The sequence below is a fragment of the Pelodiscus sinensis genome, chromosome 5, assembly GCF_052426305.1.
Source record: "Pelodiscus sinensis isolate ZL-2025 chromosome 5, ASM5242630v1, whole genome shotgun sequence".
Lineage (NCBI taxonomy): Eukaryota > Metazoa > Chordata > Testudines > Trionychidae > Pelodiscus > Pelodiscus sinensis.
In genome coordinates, this window is record NC_143056.1 from 31,940,013 (window position 1) to 31,955,264 (window position 15,252).

Sequence of the window (15,252 nt, forward strand, 5' to 3'; positions counted from 1 at the left end):
CAAGCACAGAACTGACTATTTGTACCATGCAGACCCCCAAATTGCCAATTCTTACATTACTGAGCATTTCTCTGTGTTGAGTGCATGATAAAAACTCATGTTACTGTTCAGTATATCGAATAGTTGAATGGAATTAGCTTTTATAAAGCACTTTATACTCACAGGATCTCAAAATTCTTTACAGACACTTTACAGATGTTATATTTCATAATTAAATTACTGTTTACCACTGCAACTCTACATCAGCAAGGAGGGACTATTAAAATTAAGCAGCATCATATTGAGGTTGTTGTCAAAAGTAAGTGCCTGTTAAGGGGGGAGAGGGGGAATCTCTCCTTTGAGCACCCAGAAGAATAGGAAAAAATGTTAACAATATATATGAAATGTACTTTACTAAAAGTAGTGCATTGTGAAAATCTAGCATGTCAAAAGTTAAAGCTTTGCTTCACATTTTTTCTTCTCAAAGCATTTAGCGTAATTCTTGTTATTTTTCCCTTTGTATTTATAGTTTGTATAGGAAATGCTGTGCAAACTTAATTGTATTGCATTCCTGTGTTTGTATGCCATGAAACAATATTAAATGCTTTATGAAGCAAAGATTAGTTCTATATTTTTCTCAGTTTTCTCAAACAACCTTATTGTGTTTTCTGAAAGAGTGGAATCTGACTGTCTCTCACTCAATTCTACTCTTTGTTTTAGTGGTTAGCAAAGATGTAATAGCAGGTAATTTAATGAGGTCTCATGCTACTACTTCAAGATTCTTTTTAGAGAATATATTATAGAACACAATATATTTTATATATCAAGCTTTTATTAACAACATACACGAATAAAGTTCATTTTATGTTGTTTTATCTGTTTTGCAACACATTTGCTAATTCTCAAAATTAACTAATTAGCAATACGGTTTTCAGTTAGGCTATGTCTAGACTTTCAAAAGAGGGATGTAAATTAGACATATCGAAATTGCAGATGAAGCCAGGATTTGAATTTCCCATGCTTCATTTGCATAATAACGTCACAGCATTTTTTTTCAAAACATGCTATTTCAAAAGTGAAACCACGGTCTAGATGTGGTTATTTCGAAAAGAAAAGCCTTTTTCGAAAGATAATGTAAACCTCATTTTTTGAGAAGTACAGGATCTTTTGAAAAAGGCTTTTCTTTTTTAAATAACTGCGTCTAGACCGCGGTTTCACTTCCAAAATAGTGTTTTTGAAAAAACGCTGTGATGTGATTATGCAAATGAAGTGTGGAAAATTCTAATCCCGGCTTCATTTGCAATTTCGATATGTCTAATTTACATCCCTCTTTTGAAAGAGGGATGTAGTTTAGACATACCCTTACTGTGGATTAGCTGAGATTCTGCTGTTTCCATATTTCATTGATTTGTTGTAATAAGTCAATCTTCCATAGGGTTATATGTTTTAGATCCCTTTTTGCTGCTGTCTTGACAGATTCATAGAGCAAAATTCGTAGGACTATGTTTTCATCTTGATTTGTAGATTAATTAATATTCCCTCAACAACAGCATATCTTTTGCATATGCTCATTTAGAGCAGAAGACTAGGAGTCTGCATTCTACTCCTGGCTCTGATAGTGACTTGATATGTGATCTAAGCAAAATTGTTTATTTTCTGATTTTCAGAGATGCTCAAGAGCTGCAGCTTCCTGCTAACCTTCTATGCCTCATTTTTCTCACATGTAAAATCAGTGTAGTAATCCCTATTTCACACAGGTGTTTTATGCATTAATATAAATATTGAACATTGGGACCATTGGGTGGTCAAAGTGAAAAGAATTATTTTTCTTAGAGGATATATTTACTGAACAAAAAACTGTGTAAACCATCTGTACCTTGTTACCTGCTTACCTAAAACTAAGTTCCATTAACATCTGATAAATTGATCATTATTTCTCATGTCATTGGTGTATGGTTTTATTAGAGACTGATCCACTTTGAGTAGCTCTTCATAGTTTGAAGATATTAGGGATGATATTAGTGATATTAAAAAGTGTTTAATTTAGTAATCATGTAACCGATGAAATTTTCAGCGGTTACACGTGGGGGATAGATGGCTGTCTCCTGCCTCCCCACATGGCTGCCTCAGAGGCACACTGTTGCCTTTGTGCACCAACTTCCACCAGGCCCCCTACACTGCTGCCTGTGGAGCAGCAGTGTGGGAGGCAGATGGCTCTCTGGGAGCTGACACACACAGGGAAACAACTTTTAAGCTGGCTTTCCATGCATACCAGCTCCTGCCTTCCCCTCTTCCCCTGTATCAGAGGCAGCAGTGTAGGGGGCAGGCAGGAGCTGGTACGCACAGGAAGCCAGCTTAAAATATTTGTATCAGAGGCAGGCAGCTCCCTGCAAGCTGGTATGCATGGGGAGCCAGCTTCTAAGCCAGCACCCTTTACATTTCAGGAGCCTGTGTGTAAGCATGAAGGTTAACTGATGAGCCCAGATTAACCATGTACACAGTTACACTTTCACATCCCTAATGGATATAGTTGAAATTAAACTTGTTTTCCTTTGAGTCAATTTTTGCTTGTGAATGGTGTCATATTGGTTTTCCTGGAGAATGAAATCCTTGATGTACACAGAGTGGTTGTCTACTCATCCTTTTCCAGAGTTCAGGGAGAACTGATAAGCATTGTAGTGTAATCTAAAAGTTGATTAGGTAAATAGATAGATAGATATCCCTTTCTGAAGAAACAATCTGACTGCAGTCATTGTGAAGTTAAACCAGGGACTACTGTGAAAAAAGTAAATTTTAAGTTCCTTTATGTGGTTTACATGTGGACATATTGGTGTAAGATGCAATTCTATATGAGATGACAATGGCTCTGGATTAATTTAAAGCACATTTTTTATCCATTATCTGATTTGAAACTAAATCGGAACAAATATGTGCTAGAGACTGCAGAATGCAGCTGGCTAGGTCAGTAAATGCTGACACAGTCTTTCACCAGCTCATTTCCAAGTCAAGCTATGTTGTAATAAACAGGTGGTTAATATCATATAAAATCTTAATATATTTAAAACCGGGGGAATAGCTGAAAGAACTGTCAAAGGATGAGAGAAGAAAAACAAGTTAACAAGTTAGTTGGCATGGGTACAGAATACTATATTTCCAGACTATTTGGGGAAAAAATTTAGATTAATAATACTGCTATTCTGCATGTATATAGTGCTGCTTCTTTGAGTGATTAATCATGTTCATTCCAGGTTAGGTGAGTGTGTGCTGCATTCACAGTCATTGGAAGGTATTTCCCTAGAGGATCCCTGGTCAGCAGTATAGGCCCCTAGAGTGGTGCCAATAAGGCAAGGTATATAACCCACTGCCAACTGTACCCTTCCTCAATTCCTTCTTACCACTAGTGACCTTCATTGGAGCTATCTCTCTTCCTTCAAGCAAGTAAGTGTTCCCTAGCTTTATAGTGTAGATCGGTGTTTCTCAACCTTTTTTTTTTTTATAACGTACCCCTTTTTAAAAAAAAGTACCCCTTTTAAAAAAAAAGTACCTACAGTTTTCAGACACACAATTTTTTTTCTACCATTGCAACACATTTTTTTTAAACAATGTAGCCATTTTTTAATTGTAGCCAGGCGGGCTATGGAATTTTTGGGTGTAAAAAGTACAAAAATGATCAAGCGCTGTAAAACTTAAAACAAAAATTCAGTTTTCTCCAAATTTCAGTTGTGTTGATGTACCCCCCAGACTTCTCTCAAGTACCCCCTAAGGGTACCCGTACCACTGGTTGAGAAACACTGGTATAGATAGTTTTCAAGTACTTAATTAGTTCTGAAGCTTCAGGGGGTAGCTGAGTTAGTCTGTACAGGATAAACTTAAAAAATTAACAAATAGTGTGGTAGCACTTTAAAGACTAACGAAACGTGTAGATGGTATCGTGAGCTTTCGTGGACACAGCCCACTTCTTCAGATGACCAGAGTATTGGATATCCAGGATCAAAATAAATAGGGGCGACTAGAGAGGGGGGAGGAATGGAAAAAGGAAAAAATGGAAGGGAGGGAACAAGAAGAGGCAGTAGGTAAAAAATATTGAGGGGAAAGCGGAGCTGGAATGTAATAGGAAAAACAAATAGTTTCTAAGTACCTAAAGGCTAGATAGTCAGAAGAGGCAGATAAATTAGCAAACAACCATTGTTTGCTAATTAATGGTTCTTATCTGCCTCTTTTAAACAGCTACTGGTCAACTGTTTATATGTTCAGGTCACATTATGCAATCCAGCAACATGCAGAGATGATGTTGCGTTTGGGAGGGCAGTTTTGCAGGCAGAGGACCATCAACCTCTGATCCCCCCTCCATATAGCAGCTTGGGAGTCACCTAACTTGGAATGCACATGAGCAATTGCTTGAAGAAGACAAGACAATTATGTACTTTTCGTAACTGGTGTTCTTTGAGATGAGTGGCTCATGTGCATTCCAAAACCCTCCTGCCTCCTCTCTGTTGGAGTAATTCCAGCAAGAAGGAACTGAGGGAGAGCATGGATGGCATTTTGACGCCCCACTCAATCCTACTGATCCTACTAGGGCAGTGGTCTCCAACCTTTTTACACCCAAGATCACTTTTTAAATGTCAGGACAAGCCAAGATCGACCCCCTCTCTTCCCCAAGACCCCACCCCTTCCTTGAAGCCCTGCCCTCTCTGTTCCCCTTCTGTCCATCACTTGCTATTCCCGGCCCTTATACACTCAGGGTATGGCTACACTGCCGCTTTTTTTGATCCTTCTGTTGAAAGAGATTTTTCTGACATTTGGCCCATCTAGATTGGGTCAAATGTCGGAAAAAAACCCTTCTTTTGGAAGCCCCCTTATTCCTTGGGGAACGTGTTTGCCAGAAAAATTCCTGTACTCTAGCCATACCCTCACTGGGTTGAGACAGGTGGTGTGGGCTCTGGGGTAGGAATGAGGGATTTGGGTATGGGAAGGGGTGTGAGAGGTTCAAGCTCTGGGAGGGAATTCAGATGCAGGAGAATGTGGAGAAGGGAATGCTGGCTCAGGGAGGGGGTTCCAGGCTGGGGAGTGTTGGGCTCAGATGTAGGGTTGGGGTGCTGAGCAAGCCACAGCTTTGTGATGTGAGGGTGCAGGAGTTTGGATTGAGGTATGTGAGGGGAGTATGGAGAGCAGGGAGATTGGAGAGTATGATGGGTTCAGGGCACAAATTTGCGGTGTGTGAATTGTGCAAGAGTGTTGTGGCAGATTGAAGATATGGGGATGCAGGAGTTTGGGGATGTGAGAGGCTCAGGACAGGGGGCTCCACTGTATGATAGGTTCAGATATGGGATCAGGGTGGAGGCTACAGGAGTGTTATGATGCTGTGGCCAGATGAAGGCTTGGCCCCAATTAGGGGCTTGGTGGCCAAGCTTCATTTTTAAATAAAATATGTCAAACACAAAAGGTTTCAGCATTGTCTTTATTTATGAGAGGGGTGGGGCACCTGTTTTGAGTCAAGGGTCACTGACCCACAGAAAAGTCAGTCAGGGCCACACAAGTGAGATACAAAAACACAAACCCTTCAAGCCTCACTAATGTGGTCCCAACTGTGCTGGTGGGGGCAGGGGACAGGGTGCTGTGGCAAGGGATAGGATGCTGGGGCAGCGGGCAGGGTCCTGGGTAGGGAACAGGATGCTGGGGCAGGGGTTCCAGTGGGTGCGGGTGTGTGCAGAGGCAGGGGACAGGATACTTGTTGGGGGTTTGGGTGGGGGAAGGGGACAGGGACTGATACCTGGGGATCCTGCAGCTTCGCGCCAAGGCCCAGGAACTTCATGGGCTGCTCTCCCACCCCAAAACAGCGGCGCAGTACCTGAAATGCCAGTCCATCATGCACCAGACACTTTCTTCCCCTGCTGCCTTCCTGCGCGGTGGGAAGGATTGGGAATCCCGGACCGTGCCAGCTCCAACTGGTCAGGCAGCATGCACCTTGTTCCTCTGCTCCCTATGGCAGTGCGTGTTGCCTGAGCAGTTGGAGCTGGCTCGGTCTGGGACTCCCACTCCGCCCTCCCTCCTGCGCAGGAAGACAGCAGGTGAAGAAAGTTCCCAGCCCAAAACAGACTGGCGTTTTAGGTACCGCGCCGGCTGTTTGGGGAGGGGGAAAGAACAGCCCACACACTTCCAGGACCTGGCGCGCAGCTGCAGAACACCCTCCCCTGCAGGAAGCCTGCACTACCTCTGTTGTCCCTGGAGGTAGCATCAGCACGGCGGTCATCTTGGCTGTGGGGAGCAGCGAGGGGGGGCCCCAAAAGCCCTCGCGATTGACTGGTTGAGCCCCCAGGATAGACCAGTCGATCACGATCGATGGGTTGGTGACCACGGTACTAAGGAAAAGTCTTCCTATGACAGTGCATGCAGGAAATATACACCAAAATTGGAATGGACATGAGCAATATGTTATAAAAGGTATGTAACCGTCTTTTTTCATCTCTTATTTTCATGCCTCTTGTCAAAAATTCTTTAAATATTAAATGGAAGAAGATGAGATGTACAAGGACACACAGGAAGCCATTGGGCAATCAAAAGTGGAACTCTGATCTCTTGCCTCCCAGTCTTCTGTTCAGACCATACAGCTTGTTCTCTCATGTCTGTATTCTCTAGAAATATTTTTGTATATAAAAGGAGTTGGAAAAACTTGACTCTTATGTCGGTTAAAGAAAGGAAGAGAAGCTACTGAAATTAAAAGAATTTTCCCAAGTATTAGTGTTAAAAGATTGTTTGGTATAGCAGTTTTGTTTTTAAATAACGATTGAAATAATTTTCCCCCCGTGTCCCTTCTTTTGTACAATATCCTTAATTTTCTTACTCTCTCAACCTACTGCTTTGCTCTTTTTTTTTCCTGTGACCCACAGTGATGTGGCTATCTGCCAGATGAGGATTTTTTTAGATAATGAATGAGATACTACATCAGGAAAAATGTTCTTGTATGGATTTGACTAACAACTAAAGCAACAAAATAACTGTATATAAAATACTGCTAAGGACTAGATTGGAATAAAGGCAAGTTCTGTGTGTGTTTGTATGTGTGTGTACAGGAACTTGACAAGAGGAGTTGGTAGATTTAGAGAGATTCTAAGAGCTGTTGAAACAAGAACCACACAAAATCTACGAATGGTAAGTTTCACAAACTTACATTGACAGTTTAATATCTAAATGTTGTGTAAATAACAAATATTTTATCCAGCACTGTGTTAACCAGCATTGTCCCCAGATGTATAGTCTCCTCCAAGCACTGTTAGAAATTTAACAAAGTTTGAACTTAGCAGTTCGCCAGATGGGCTGTTTGCTGCACTTCCAGGGAGAAGGCAAAGGCTGCTTTATCTGCCCCATTGAGTTAACTGGCAACTCCCATTCCCCCCAAGTGGTAGATAACAAAACTTTCATTGTATTACAGAGGCAAACAAATCCGATTACAGCACAGTACTCAATTACTTACCAAAACCTATGCAACTTTGTGTGCCAAATTCGTAGTTAAAATAAGTAGTAAAAACAGAAACAGCTGTCTTTCTTCCTGTCCCTCTATTCTGGTTGCTGTGTAAACTCAATTCAGCTTGGAACTATCATCAATATCTAATGAACATTACTGTATTTCGGTTCTGCAAGGCATTATTTCATCACCCTTAGGGTACTCCACTATTTGTTTGACTTTGAGTTCCATTGTCCTGTAAATTATCTGTCTCTTTTTTCCCATAAAACTACTTCAAAAAAGAAAAACCATGAAGGAGCTCCATAGCCATATCAATATAAAGTAAATATTCCCTAAACAAGGGTTTGTTTTTTTCTTTTAGAGTTTGGTATAAATCAAAAGTTTTCAGATTTTTTTTCAGATATGCAACATTAATTACAATGTTGTCTTTTGTTATTCTGAACCATTTATACATATGTCCAAGAGAAAAGTTCTAGTATAGTCTCTTCAAAATGCTATTAGGAAAAAAAACTTAAAAATCAATGAATGGTCCCTACAGCACCCAGAGGCATGTAGATTAGGCTACCCGGCAGAGGCAAAGAAGTGGGGATTTAAATAATCCCCGCTTCATTAAAATAAACATGGCCTCCGTGCTGTGCCGACGATCACCTTATCCGGTACAGCGCGGTAGTCTAGACGTGGATCGGTCAGCTGGAGAAGCCTTTGCCGAACGATCCTGTAAACCTCGTTTCACGAGGCATCAGATGATTGTCGGCATAGCACGGCGGCCATGTTTATTTGCCTATGCCGGGTAGCCTAATCTACATGCCTCTGCTGACAGAGGCATGTAGTCTACACATACCCTTAGAGTCTAACAAAAAATGTAGATGGTATTTTGCTTTTGTGGGCACAACCCATTTCTTCAGATGAATGGAGCAAAGGGTCCAGAGTTACAAATAAAAAAATTATAAACTTTATTTAAATTTGTAACTTTATATTTATTCTAACTTTGGACTCCTTGCTCCATTCATCTGAAGAAGTGGGTTGTGCCCACAAAAGCTCTTGATACCATCTACATTTTTTGTTAGTCTGTAAGATGATACAGGATCATTTGTTTTTTTAATTTTTTTAATTTTTTTTTTCTGCTACAGACTATCTTGGCTACTCCTCTGAGATAATTAGAAATTAGTTTATCACTTATTTTTTTTAAATGAGGTCCTCAAAATTGCATTTTTCACAAGTGATGAAATATTAGACATTTAAATGAGGCTAGTAATATTCCATGAGAGTATAAATAGAACAATAAGAAAAGGAAGGTAGATTTCTTGCAGGGATTTTAAAAAATGAAAGATGTCACTCATAGAGTGACACTTTTGGCTCAGTTGTTAACCATTTGTTGCCAGGAAATGTTGATAGCTCTTTTATAGACTCTGAGGTTGTTTCTACAGCAGTCAATTTTTTACCACTTCTAAGACACTAAAAGTCAGAATTTTTCAACCCTGTCATTCAAGGTCATATGTAGCTAACATACATTGGTATAAAGCATTTAGAAAGCGATTAAACTGATAGTTTTGTATGAAAGACTGTCTTTATTTCTTTTGTTTAAGCTGGAGAAATAGTCCTTTGTGCACTAAAGATGCACAGTACTGAGAATATTTTAGTTAAAAAATAAAATGTTATGTTCCCATCTCTTGTGTACTATTTCACTAATGTTTACTTGAACTTGTTTGGAGATAGATTTTGAAGTTAATATTTTATCTGAGAGATTCATTAAAATCAGTAAGAATAGAATTTAACAATTTGTAATAGATTTTTGGTATATAGGAAGACACATGAGGATATGTAATTTGGATTTTTAAAAACAAGTATATTCTTCAAATGGAATTACAAGGGGAAGACATTAGTCATCATTTTTAAATAAAATATAAATAACATAATGAAAGCTCTTTCAGAGAAAGTTCAACAAAGGCCATTTTGTTGAGTTTTTTTTAAAAATAATAAGGGGATTAAACGTCTTTAGTTTGACTTATATTTTTATGGAATATTACAAGCCCACTGGGATTTTATTTGGGCAAGAATATAGGCAATAATGCCTTGACTGGTGATCATAATATGCTGTCAGTTTCCTTTTATTGAAGTTCTGTTACAAGTATTTAGGATTTCTAGTGGAGGAATCAAGATAAACATCTACTTCAAAGCTGGCAGTGTTTTTTGCTAGAGCTGCTGTCACAGTTCAAGGTTAACTATATTTTATTCCACCTCCATGGACTTTCAAGGGCACTAAGGCTTTTAGGATCCCGCCATTATCTCTGGGTGGAAACCTGTCTCTCCCTCCTGACCATAGGTTATAAGGCTGCATCACTCCCTTTCTTGAACTATCATATCCCCAGCAAGTCAGTCTGTCTGAAGGACAGCACCTGGACTGTGCTTTTTCTCCAAGGCTTCTGCATAGTACAACATATACAAGTTAGCACACTGCTTCTTCTCAGCAGACTACATTTATTCTTAGGATAAAGAATCACAGAGGAAATAGTTAAACAATACAAGTTCTTATATACCGTACAATCTACCAGAAATTGTTCATCTTTTACATGGGGAATCTTGTAACCCAACTTTTCTTCAGTAAAGGTTGGGGTCTAAGTTCCCCCTAAGCAGAGTGACCATGCAGCTTCCTGTTAAGTCCTGAATCCCTCCCTGCTGGCCCCAGTAAAGAGAGAAAGGGTTCCTCTCCCTGCTGGCCACAGCACGGGGCTGCTGCAGCTGGTGTTGGGGAGCCCCTTCCCACTGGCTCCAGTACAGAGCTGCTGTGACCAGGGGGAAAGGGCCCTTCTTTGCTATCCCCAACAGAGAGCTGCCCAGGTAATTCTGAGCCCAACCCCCAAACTCCACCTTGAGGTCCCCCCCCATCCCTGAGCACCCTCCTGCACTCAAACTCCTCATCTCCAGCTCCCTGCAGAGCCTGCACCCCCAGCCAGAATCCTTGAACCTCAACCCTCTGTACTGGCCCTGAGCCCCATTTCACTCTCAAAAACCCTTGGCCCTTCTTCCTCCACATGAATGTTTTGTTATGTGCACCATATGAAGTCACATTGCTTCCACATTGGTGCATGTAAAACAATTCATTCTGGTCATGGAAATTCATTCAGGTGGGAAAAATTAGAGGGAACACTGGTTGAGGTCTTCCTTGGACAGTCCTGTTTATTTTTTCACTGAAAAAGAAGCCCCCAGTCAGTTTAAACTCAGCTTTTATATATCCCATATTCTATTTTAATCTCTTGGTGTCTGGAAAACCCAGTCTGAACCGTAAATGTAACCACTCCAGCAGATGGTGTTTAGTTATTCACTGTCACGGGGTAGTTGGTCCCTGAATAATTTTATTTTCTGTAGAAGCTATAGTAACAGTCCCCCAGAGCATAACAGACTCCTATGTAAACCATTCATAAAATTAATAGCGTGGTCCCCAAAGATATTGCATGCAGTATCTGTCACCGCTATTATTTGTTTTGTAGATGCAACGAGAAGCTGCACTGTACAGGTACTGCTTCAATGCATAGGGAGACATTGTGCCATCACAAATAATTTACAGGCTAAGGCTCTGAGGGTATGTCTACACTTGCAGCCTAATTCTAAATAGGGCTGCAAATGTAGGAATTTGAAATTGCAAATCAAGCCCGGGATCTAAATATCCCGCGCTTGATTTGCATGTTCATAGCCAGGCGCCAGTTAAGCTTTCTTGTTATTAATGAATGTATGTAGAATAACAGAAAACACACCTGAACTTAACTGATTTTTAGGTATATTAACATTTTTATATGTTTCTTCAGATATCTGGGATTTACCTATTAAAGTTCTATCAAATACAGGCAGTCCCCTGGTTACATGGATCCGACTTGCATTGGTTCCCTACTTACAAACGGGGTGAGGCAACCCCGCACTAGCTGCTTCCCTGCAGCAGACCAGGGAGACGCGAAGCTAGCGCCCGCCCCAGCAGACCAGGGAGACGCGGAGCGGCTTTTCTCAGCAGACACCTCAGCTTGAGAATAAAGGACTGAGGGAAGTGAGGTGTGGGAGAATAAAACTGAGCTCTGGAGAAATGTTTGGCTAGAGTTTCCCCTACAATATGTACCAGTTCCGACTTACATACAAATTCAACTTAAGAACAAATCTTCAGTCCCTATCTTGTACGTAACCCGGGGACTGCCTGTAGTTTTGAAAGCTTTTTTGTTGTTACACTGTGCAGAACCAAACTGGACATTGTGCCTTTCATTCCTGGTGTTCAGGACATTCTGAGTTTTTTAGGTCAGTAGAAAAATAGGTGGGGGCGAGGTCATCAAGTTTGTTCACTTTTTTGGCATGAAACAAAGACATAGAAGAAGATTGGAATTCTCTAAGATGAATAGAAACCATGTGAGCAAAATCATATTGAGCGCGACCAATTGTCATTGGATAAAAGCCTAGTTTTTTCACAATATGTTGTTCATCATTTCTAAGAGAAAAAAAATTTTATTTATGTTTTTTCCCTCAGACAATAGCCAGGCAGTTAGCTGAAATTTTGTTACGAGGTATGTCTGAACAAAGTTACTGGAATCCATTGGAAGACCCTCCTCACCAATCTCCTCTTGATGATCCACTCCGGAAAGGATCAAATACTAAAAATTACGCACTCAGTAGAAGACCCCGGGTGTACACTGGAGAAAAGTATGGAATGAGTTCATCATATGGTTCTCTAATTATGCTTGTTTTATCCATTTAAATACCTTATTTATATTATTGAAAAGGAAAAGGGGATTTCAAAGATAATAAGGGAAAAGTCCTCTCTTATACTGTTGGTTAGAGAGGCAGTAGATCCCCTTTCCTCAGAAAACAGAAGAGTAGAACTTTTTCCTAATTCCACAGAGCACATTATAGGAAGTACACCTAACTATCAAGCTAACCAGCATATCTGTCAGGGCTGAACCATGGGCAGCATATATGCACTAGTAAGTTACCAAGTTGTTGTCAGGAGACAGAGTGAAATTGGGAATGAGACAAATCAGAATTACAACTAGTCAGTCAGGTACACAATTGCAGGCAGGAGGCAAGTGGTGGTGTCAAGTTTGAGCTGAGTCTGGATATCAAGCACTCAAGGTCAAGATCCAGGTTATAGAGAGGAGGTGAGTGACTGAGCTGGAAGTTCACAGTAAGGCAGGGGTGGGCAAAAGGGTGGATTCAGCCCACCAAGTGAGTTGATCTGGCTCTGCTGCTCCTTCAGGCCAATCAGGCTCTGGGGGCAGAGGGAAGCACGTGAAGTCTCCTCCCGCCCTGCCCAGAGTGCATGGTGCTTCTAAGCACCGCACGCTCCTTGCAAGATGGGGGCAGGGTGGAAGGAGACTTCGTGTGCTCCCCTTGCCCCCAGGCCAGTCTGGGCTTGGGGAAGAAGGGGAGCACATGAAATCTCCCTCAGCACTTAGTCAGCCTGCCAGCTGCTGCTCAGCTGGCAGTTGACTCTAAGCATGGTGCTCCCTTGCAGGGTGGGGGCAGGGAGTGAGAGACTTCATGTGCTCTCCCTCCGCAGACCCTGATTTACCTGGGGGCAACAGGTGAGAGCATGCAAAGTCTCCTCCCACCACCATGGGCATGGGTACCTAGAGGGAAGCACCAGCTGTTATGAACAGCTGGCGGTTCTCTTGGGGAAGGTGCAAAGACTTTGCACATTCCCCCACCTCCACACCAATCAGGGTCTGTGGGTGGAGAAACACAGAAGTGTCCTGGCCCCACCCCTTCCACTTGAGCCCCCGACCTTTTGGGGCAGCCCAGGACCACTTCAAACATTTCTGAAGTGGCCCCAGGTCAAAAATTATTGCCTACCCCTGCAATAAGACATCATCTTTTTAGGTTGGCCAGGATGGCTTCCTTTGGTCTATCCTTTATCAAGAGTATTCTTGAAAGTGTCATTCACCCAGGTTGAATCTCAATGATTGTCTCCTTAAAGGCCAATCATTTAATGAGGTTCTCTCTAGTAAAGATAGCTATGTTTCTGTCCTCAAGTAGGGGCTACAACTCAATGGTGAAAAACCCCTTTTGATTCCAGTTCATCAGAGAGATTTTATACAGGTTTCTGTGCATGCTATCATGTCCAGAACTTAGCTCCCAGAACACTTATTGGACTGATAAATCTTGTTTCCAAGATTCATGCAAGTCCTTGGCTGTCTGCAAGAAACTGTCTCTGTTAGGCCATATTGCAGTTGGCTCTTTTTTGACACATGCCAAGTTACATCTTCATTGCTTCCAAAAATGACTCAGAACAAGCTACATTTTGAATACCCACAAGATAAACTGGTGTCTAATTCTTGTCAGGAGCTAGACTTGCTCAGTTAGTGGAAGGACCCATACAATTTTTGTGAAGGAGTTTCCTTCCACTATTATAATTATAGAACTTTAGAAGCATCTCTTGTGGGATGAGGAGCACACCTTACTTCTCCATATCCACCTCCTGGAAATAAGGGAGGTCAAAGATTAGAGTTTTCTATTTCTGTTAATTCAAAGTATTAACTAAAAAGATTAATTGGAGTTTTAATCACACTGCTAAACAATAGACTACCAATTAAATATCCTTGTATGTTTTTAAAAGTTTTCAATTATAGCACAGGATACAGTGTACAGTTCTAACTCAATATTATTTTTATTACAAATAATGAACTGTAAAAATAAGCAAAGGAAATCTTATTTTTTCAGCTTACCTCATAAAAGTACTGTAGTGCGATCTCTTTATTGTGAAAGTGCAATTTACAAATATAGATTGTTTTGTTTTTAATAACATAAAACTTTCAAGACTACAAATCCACTCAGTCTTACTTCTTGTTCAGCCAATTGGTAAGAGAAACAAGCTTGTTTACATCTGCATGAGATAATACTGCCCAGTTATTTACAGTGTCATCTGACAGTGAGAACAGGTGTTTACGTGGCACTTTTGTTGCTGGCGTTGCAGGATATTTGCATGCCAAATATGCTAAATATTCACCAGAGGATGTGTTTCCATGCTGATGCTCATAAAAAAAATGTGTTAATTAAATTTGTGAGACAACTCTTTGGGGAAGAATTACTCTGTTTTACCTGCATTCCGCCATATATTTCCTATTATAGCAGTTTCTCTTGTTGATACAGCTCATATTATTCATTTTAACCAGTTAACTAATTGAACAGGATTTTACATCCCTAGTGGAAACTACAGAACCAGAATCACCAAAAGAAGAAAACCAGCCTTTTGCTGCTGATGGCATCTGACTCACTGGTCCAGACTGTTTTGGATTGTTATTTAGCAGAATCCATTAGTGCATGACCACATGTCCTCTGAAATGGAATGGTGGTTGAAACATGAAGGCACATATGAATTTTTAGTGCATCTGGCACAAAACTTTTGTGATGCTGGTTACAACAATACTATGCAAACACTTGTTTTCACTTTCATGTTACATTGAAAACAAGGCGCTGGCAGCATTATTTCCTGCAAATGTAAACTAGTTTGAATGAACAAGAAGTAGGACTGAGTGGACCTGTGAGCTCTAAAGTTTAGGGTAGGTTGGTTTTTTTTTTTTAATGAAGGATTTCTTTTTTCTATATAATTCTACATTTATAAGTTCAAGTTTCATGTTAATGAGTTTGCTCTAAAGTACTTGTAATGGGGGAATTAAAATACATTTCTTTTTTTTTTACAGTACAAATATTTGTAATAAAATAAAGTGAGTATTGTGCAATTTGTGCTATTAAATCAATATATTTGAAAATGTAGAAAACATCCAATATATTTAAATAAATGGTATTCTGTTAACAGTGCAATCAGTGATGATTAATTT

General features: G+C 40.6%; 1 protein-coding gene across 6 annotated transcripts in view; it reads left to right on the forward strand.

Moving 5' to 3' along the window:
• Positions 1-15,252, forward strand: part of TTC7B (tetratricopeptide repeat domain 7B) — a 252,974-nt gene that overhangs the window by 60,324 nt on the left and 177,398 nt on the right. For all 6 annotated transcript variants that reach the window (XM_075926715.2, XM_089778382.1, XM_075926717.2 and 3 more), the window contains 2 exons: positions 7,050-7,128; positions 11,946-12,118. In XM_075926715.2, the coding sequence (XP_075782830.2) occupies positions 7,050-7,128; positions 11,946-12,118 (252 nt within the window). The remainder of the gene's footprint in view (positions 1-7,049; positions 7,129-11,945; positions 12,119-15,252) is intronic.